This window comes from Montipora capricornis, chromosome 12, assembly GCF_036669925.1.
Source record: "Montipora capricornis isolate CH-2021 chromosome 12, ASM3666992v2, whole genome shotgun sequence".
Lineage (NCBI taxonomy): Eukaryota > Metazoa > Cnidaria > Anthozoa > Scleractinia > Acroporidae > Montipora > Montipora capricornis.
Window position 1 is genome coordinate 23347476 of NC_090894.1, and position 7500 is coordinate 23354975.

A 7500-nucleotide genomic window follows, 5' to 3' on the forward strand; every position below is an offset into this window, starting at 1 on the left:
TCTTCGATCGGTCCAAACAACTGGCTGAGGTCCTCGAAATCCGGTTTAAAAGGATTTTTCGATTGTATCGGAGTATCCCACCGCTGCCACCAATGTGATGGTTCCATATCTCGACCAAAAATACCAGTAACGAGCCTTAATACAACACAGCGACGAGTAGTTTCTTTCTGGTTTAATCCGACATCAACACTAACTTTGCGCGGGACTGGTACACAAGCTTTTCCTAAGGGGGGTACAGTCGCTACAGTATTTTCAAACGAAATCTCAAAAACCTCAAAAAAATTTCTCTATCCTTGATGAGCTGTGAAAGACTCGGCTAATGCCGTAGATTGTAGAAAGTTGAAAATGAACATCTTGCATCATGAGTTGTTTTAGATGCCTCATCTCGCAAATTAAGAAAGAATGCAAATTTTTCAAGTGAAAAGTTGCATTCCTTACAGCTTTGCAAGTTGTTTCAATCGAGTACCCCGCTTTTTTGGTGAACGAGTCTCTGTCAAGGAACAAAAAGGTGTGTTTTCATTTATGATCAGTACAGCCAACGGCCCAATAAGGTTAACAAGCTGCATATTAATGAATTTCTAGAACAGGATTTAAAGAGCACAACAAAACGATATTAAAAATTAATTTACTTATCAATGAGTCGATGTCATTTGCCACGACTTTATCTTCACGTTTATTCAAAAAGCAATTTCCGAAATGTATCTTTTCTGGGATAAATAAAATGATTTTACCACTGACCATATTATATTTGCTACAGCTTTCAGAGCTATTTTCTGTTTAGTTATAAATTTTCAGTTAGGTGCATTTCAGACAGGTTTAAATGAATCTCAACTGAAAATGGAAAGTATTGTTGTTAGTTTAGAATATGCCGCTATAAATGGTTTTGTTTCACTCAACGTCAGTGAGATTTTGTTTTCTCTGAACAAATCGAGTCGGTAGAAAAAACGAACAAAACTATATGTAGAGTACCTTCGATCAAAGTACAGAAGTTGTAGAATGGATGGCTAGTGTTGAGAAAAATCATATCCAATTAGCACTTACCTGCAGTCATATATCAGAGCATATCCACCGTCGGTTACGGTGGTAGGTGGCAATGGTCTAGAGTAACTTTGATCACCAGTAAGGCATCTATTGTCGCCAAATCTTCCGCCACTAAACGTTCTATAAGAAGTTTGGGCAGCCCCATTCTTAGGTATCCACAGCCACTTTTCTTGTCCTCGGATTGCGAGTGGTTTAACAGGACAAACGCTTCTCGTGAATTCCTTAGGACAAGCTGGAAACTGGACCCTTGACAAATCATCATGGACACTACCAGCACGAAAAGTGCACTGCCTGGTCAGCGGCGCGACTTTGAGGTAAGTGTATGCGTCACGTGTGGGGCAGCTGAACTGAAGACACACGATATTACTTCCACCCGCAGTAACAGTTCTTGACATTCGGATATGCCACCCAATCTTTCCTGTTTCTCCAGTGTCATCCTCTTTGTAACTCTCGGCGGCAAAAATGGCATTTTCACCATTGACCTTTATTTTAATGTAGCAGCCGCCGTTAACCCAATTTGCGTCATTATCGTTCAAAATTGATAAGTCAGATACAGTTGTTGGTTCTTGAAAAGTAAACTGAGAACCTTCTGGACGAACTTGAGGAGATTTACACTTCGCTACCTCTGCAGGAATATGTTTGTACATTGGTGTCGAATTATTGCTAGTTTCATTTAGTTCGCTCTTGAATTTAATCCACTGAATATGACCCTTTAAGTCATCGCTTCTTGATTGAGCTTCGATGTTTGGTGGAAGATCACCTATTTTAGTTGGAATCATGTATTTACCATTCGTTTCAACTTGAATATAACATGTCTTATCACGCCATATTGGAATACAAACCAAGCCCTCAGCTGATGTAGTTTCTTCAATGTAACCTCTGTAGAAATCACCTTCTTGTCGAATAACTCTCACTAAAACGTCTGCACCGTTAGGGGTACGAGGATATGGGTCTGTCGTCACTCTGACTGCAACTCGAACGGCCGGCAAATCAAAATTAAGCTTTTCCTGTGCTATTGCGGGTGTTACAGTTCCAACAAAGAAGACTCTATTGGATCGTTTCCTTCTTCGTTTACTTCCATCCCCAAGCTGAAAGTTACCAACCTCTCTCCACCGTTCTGTTTCTTGTCAAGCCAGTAAAGCTTAAGAGGAATGTCATTAGCATTTTGAACAGTTAAATTTAGTTTCTGAGGGTCCAGGTACACCTTCATAGGTTTAGACATGGCTAACGGTTTTCCACTTTCGTCCTCAAATTTTAGCTTAACCATACCGTACGTTTCCAAGATTTCAGCCTCTCCCTCTTCATCTGTTGTGGTAAAATCTCCAGGAGCAGTAAGCACGTCTGAAAGGTTACGAGAGTCGGTAACACTGATGGTAGCTTTAGCATTTCCTTGAAAAACGGAACCGTCCTCTGTAAGGAATGATCCTTCTGAAAGTTCAAGGTCGGCAAAGCTGCCATTGTTTGGATCGCTTCCTAAAGGTATGTCAATAGGCTCTGAAGCATTGAACGTGATCGGTGCTGGTACGCTCTTGAGTTTTATTTTGCGGAAGGCTGTGCTGCCTTCATTTAGTACAAAAACCTTGGTCCTTTCTTCGAACTCTTGATAAAAATCTTGAAATGTAACTATGGCTCTTTTTACCTTTTGTGGGATTGTGAGCGAAAATCGTCCTTCCCCATCTGTGTAAGCAACAACTTCACCACCATAAATCACATCTCCATACTTTATGGGTTTTCCTCTGAACCACCCACAACAATTCCATTTACGATTGTAACCTTTTCAGTACAGCCGCCACAAGAACAGCGTGTTACTTTCGAAAGGTTAAATGACATGATATCTCCACAATCAACCAAAACGTACTTGACATCACGCGGTCCACAGCAGAAAGATGGATCTTGGCATGAGGAATTAAAGGTGGAATCATTTCTCAAGCAAGCGACAGGCTCACACTCGCCAACGTCTACGCTGCTGCTGTTTGTGACACGTGTGACACAGCCATCTGGAAGAGTTACGTTTTTTGAATTGGGTATGGGAGAGCAGGAATCCTTTTCCTTATCTGGAAACAACGAAAAACTGTTGATCAGTAAGCCGAAATGAAAAGGAGAAAAATGACTACTGGAAAGTAATGATACCTGCTGATTGAGTTTGTTCTCTTGACTGAACTACCTCAAATGTGAAAAAGAAGGGGAATTTCTCGACGAGCTTTAAGTCAGAAATTTAGTAAGAGAAGATGGTTTAGATTTTCTTTTACTATGCTAAGTCTACCTTCATCACCAAGAACTATCTGTTGTTTACAAAGCCTTACCAAATGAGATAACGACTATAAGCAACGACTATAAGCTAACTGAGATGCATATGTCTTGAGAATAAGCAAATATTCAACAACTATTCACCGCTAGCCACCGACACTGAGGCGAATAGTTGTTTTAGTATATAGAGGAGCCCATTACCCGGAGCTTCCATCTTCCATACTGATACTTTGAGTCAACCCTGTCCCGTATCTTTTTATTTTAGAAGCACCTCCCACGGTGGCTTTCGCGGGTGTTTTTTATAATAGCCATCATAAGAGACCTGCGGTCCTCTATTGTTATACGTTACATGCATGCCCACGAAAGCATTTCAATAACGGCGGAAAGCGAGGAAAGTTAATCCGACGAAAGTTCTGATATCTATGAGGCAACCTCCCCAGAAAACGGCAAGCCTTCCGAACGCCGAACAGCGGTACATACAACATGCAAAACAGTCAACAGACTTGCGTGTAAACAGCTACATTTGAATCTTGTCAGAACGCCCAAAAGGAGGAATAAACCCGGCTTACTTGAGAAACAAACCTTTGTTAGATAGCTGCAAGAAACATAAGGACTTCTGTAGACAAACGTACAGCTTTCTCGCAGTAAAGCTACAGCATCCCCGAAGAAAAACGATCGAAGGCAAATATGTTATCCGTGATAGAATCAATATTGCAAACAGTTCTAATCAAACAGCCGGGCCCGCAGTGACAATATATCATGCAAATAACCAACAAGTTCACGGAAAATGTCATATTTTGTTCCGCGAAGCCAAATACAAGTTTAGAGACTAAAAACATATTTTGCAGCCTAAACAACGCATAAACACGTGGCAAATTACAGAGGTGTCAAACCCTACGAAGCGACATGCAAATAACAGCGGAAATCATGCAGACCTATGACCTATAAAAATCTCTGCCTGAACATGAAGTGCCCCTCATAACACGAGTGAAGAACCAAAAAGGTTAAGCTACCGAACAGAGAACGGCAAATGTAGAAATGTCACGAACGGCAGGAGTCGTTAACAGCGTGTCCAAGGAGGTTCTCTGCGGCTTGTCAACCCCATTACAACAATATGTGTTTGTAGATTGACCATTAACACGGACCATAAAGCGGACGTCTGAGCGAACAGAATGGAACGGTCCTGCTTTATCGTAGTTCTGTTTATCCGAAAGTTACAACACAAGCACACGGTCAGGAAACTAAGTAGCTGGCTCGACTGAGTCTTCGAGCAGACAAGGCTTCAATTCAACTCGAAGTGAGATGTAAAATGTCGACACTAGAACCGGCAGCAGCTGAAAGTTCCTTGTGCCAAATTTCGAGTCGATCCAAGTCTTCAGATTATTTGGCTTTCTGCTGCTTCTCCTGGGGTTTTCTTCGCTGTATATCATTCACGTTTGACGTTTCGTGAACTTTTTTCTCATCGTCAAGACCGCTAGCACTATTGCCTGGCATCGCCTAGATCTTCACGACCAAAATCCATGGGTTTCCTTGCTTTTGCCAGTCTTTCGCCTCCAGCAAGGTCCGAATCATACAGAACAGTTCATTTTAAAAGAAGTTATATAGCAACAAAAACGAAAAACAAAGCATAAAAATCCACAACATCAACAGACCAGACTAAGAAAATACAAGGCGGTTCAACATGTATCGCAATACCATCTTCAAGTTGTCTATTACTTTATAACTTCCAGTTAGCTAATACCCATCCATTCCTATGCGTTGGTCGGCTGTCATCTCTTTCCCTCGGAGACAACTGGCATATGTTGTTGTCAGATCTGTGTCCAACCTATTTACCGCGTAACATCTTGTCGCGGGGGCTAATGTGGTTAAAAACAGGATTGCGATGGCCCCAAATATGAAAGGTTTCGCGCTCTTCACTCGCGACATCAGCGACGATGTATCCTTACTTGCACCAGACAAATACTGGTATGTCCTAAGTGGCAGTAGTTGTAGAGGACGCCCAGGAAAGCTTTTGAAGAAAAATTCAGTTGTGTCAAGTTTCTCCGATGAATCTAGAACTCAAGAACCTCACTTCGGCTGGCCGATGGAGACAAATGTGACGGTAAGGCCTACTCTAAATAAAAATAGTTCGAAATTGCGGCTTCGTCAGTTGCTTTGCTGGCCGTTTTGTTAGCCAACAGCTAGAAAAAACTCATTGTCGGAAGACAATGCGTTTTTATGTAAAATTATTCCATGACACTTACAAATGCGGTGTCCAGTGAAACCGGCAACTGAATTGGATGACAAAATGGTCAACGGTAATGGATCGCAATTTCACCGCCAGGTCTCACCAAATCTGCAAGATAGGTAGCTGAATATGTTGTTCATCAGGACTAGCGGGTGGCACACCTCAAACAGTTTGATGTAACGCGAAAGAAATAATCACGCAGGCTAATGTTTTTGTTCATCAGAACTGGCGGGTGACTCACGTCAAACAATAAGGATGTAAACACGAAACAAATAATCACGCAGCTTAATATTTTGTTCAGAAATTGCGGGTGTTCCACCAAATAACAATTTGATATAATGCGCAGAAAACAATCACGCAGCTTAAATGCTTTGTTCATCAGAACTGGCGGGACTGAACCACCTCAATCAGTTGATGTAACGCGAAATAAGTCCGTCTGCGAATTAGCCTCCTACGCAGACATTCTTTGGGCTCGTCACGCAAAAGAATGTCTGCGTAGGAGGCTATCTGCGAATCAGCGACCAAAAGCTTGTTCCGCTCCCCGCGTATTACCAGGGTTTTCTATAATAGGTTCTAATTAGCTTTTGCATATGGCTGTTCTTTCGTGCACCGTGATTGGACGAGTGGATCTCGTGGAACCATGGTTACGCTCTCGATGAATACCAGATACACAAAATAAACACGGCGGCCGGCGGCGACCACGGAACCCGAGTCACGGAATTAGCGTTTGAGGCAGTGAAAAGGAGTTCGCACTGTCTGACAATCTTCCCGAACAACGGGAATCTGTGAAAGTTTTTTGTGGGTAAGGATGTCTATGTTAATCTCCCTTCCGGTTTCGGAAAATCTTTCATCTTTCGATGCCTGCCGGTTGTCGCGGATATTGTTCATTCTAAACCAAAACATGCACATGACAAGTGCCTAAAATGTAAATCCTGTGGGGCTGTGAACGCTTATCGAACGTTCAAAGCGGCAAAGAAAATAAACATACCATTGCGTTAGCAAATCCGAGCAAATTTTCAGTAAAACTTTTCCATTTAATTATGCCTCTCCAGGTAATTCCGTGATCGCCGCCGTGTTTGTTTTGTGTCTGGTATTCATCGAGAGCGTAACCATGGTTCCACGAGATCCACTCGTCCAATCACGGTGCACGAAAGAACACCCAACCCTGGTAACACGCGGGGGGCGGAATAAGCTTTTGGTTGCTGATTCGCAGACGGACTATACCGGGTTTAGTTTGTCTGCAACGCAGGCTAATAATTATGCAGCTTCATATTTTGCTCATCACAACTGGCGGGTGTCTCGCCTCAAACAGTTTGATGTAACGCGAAAGAAATAATCATGCAGCTTAATATTTTGTTCATCACGACTGGCGAGTGGCACACCTCAAACAGTTTGATGAAACGCGAAAGAAATAACCCCGCAGCTTAACATTTTGTTCATCACGACTGGCGAGTGGCACACCTCAAACAGTTTGATGAAACGCGATAGAAATAATCATGCTGCTTAATATTTTGTTGATCACTACTGGCGGGTGTCATATTTTCACGAGATTGTCGTGGAATGATAACTTTTTCAAGCGCGCGCTTTTCCTCGGCGATCGCCGTCGGCCTATTTCAGCCCGATAAAACGATAAAAATTAACCAGGAAGCATTGTTGACCTTTGTTCGCAGTGAATGTACAACTACGAAGAACGTGGATGGAACAGGGTACAAGGTTTAAGAAAGGACTACCAGAAAAAAAAAAAAAGAAACATGCAATTAAAATCGTCCAACTGAAAAGTTTTTAAATGTAAAATGCATTTTCCAAGCGTTCGAATACCATCCAACCTGCCGAAGACTTTTAAGATCGGATTAATTTAATTATTCCCTCATGAGTGGTATAATAATAGTACATCCATTGAGCCGATTACGCAACGGAAGTCATGTTCATTGATAAAGTTTGACAAGCGATGACGTGTCATTGAAGCGTAACATTCCCTCAACTGA

General features: G+C 42.1%; 1 protein-coding gene across 1 annotated transcript in view; it reads right to left on the reverse strand.

The window, feature by feature from the left end:
• LOC138025530 (cartilage intermediate layer protein 1-like) overlaps positions 1 to 7500 on the reverse strand; it is a 45671-nt gene that overhangs the window by 418 nt on the left and 37753 nt on the right. The window contains 4 exon segments of the mRNA XM_068872727.1: positions 1 to 135; positions 1042 to 2158; positions 2161 to 2776; positions 2779 to 3095. The exon segment at positions 1 to 135 is cut by the window's left edge and continues 418 nt beyond it. Coding sequence (XP_068728828.1) covers positions 1 to 135; positions 1042 to 2158; positions 2161 to 2776; positions 2779 to 3095 — 2185 coding nt within the window.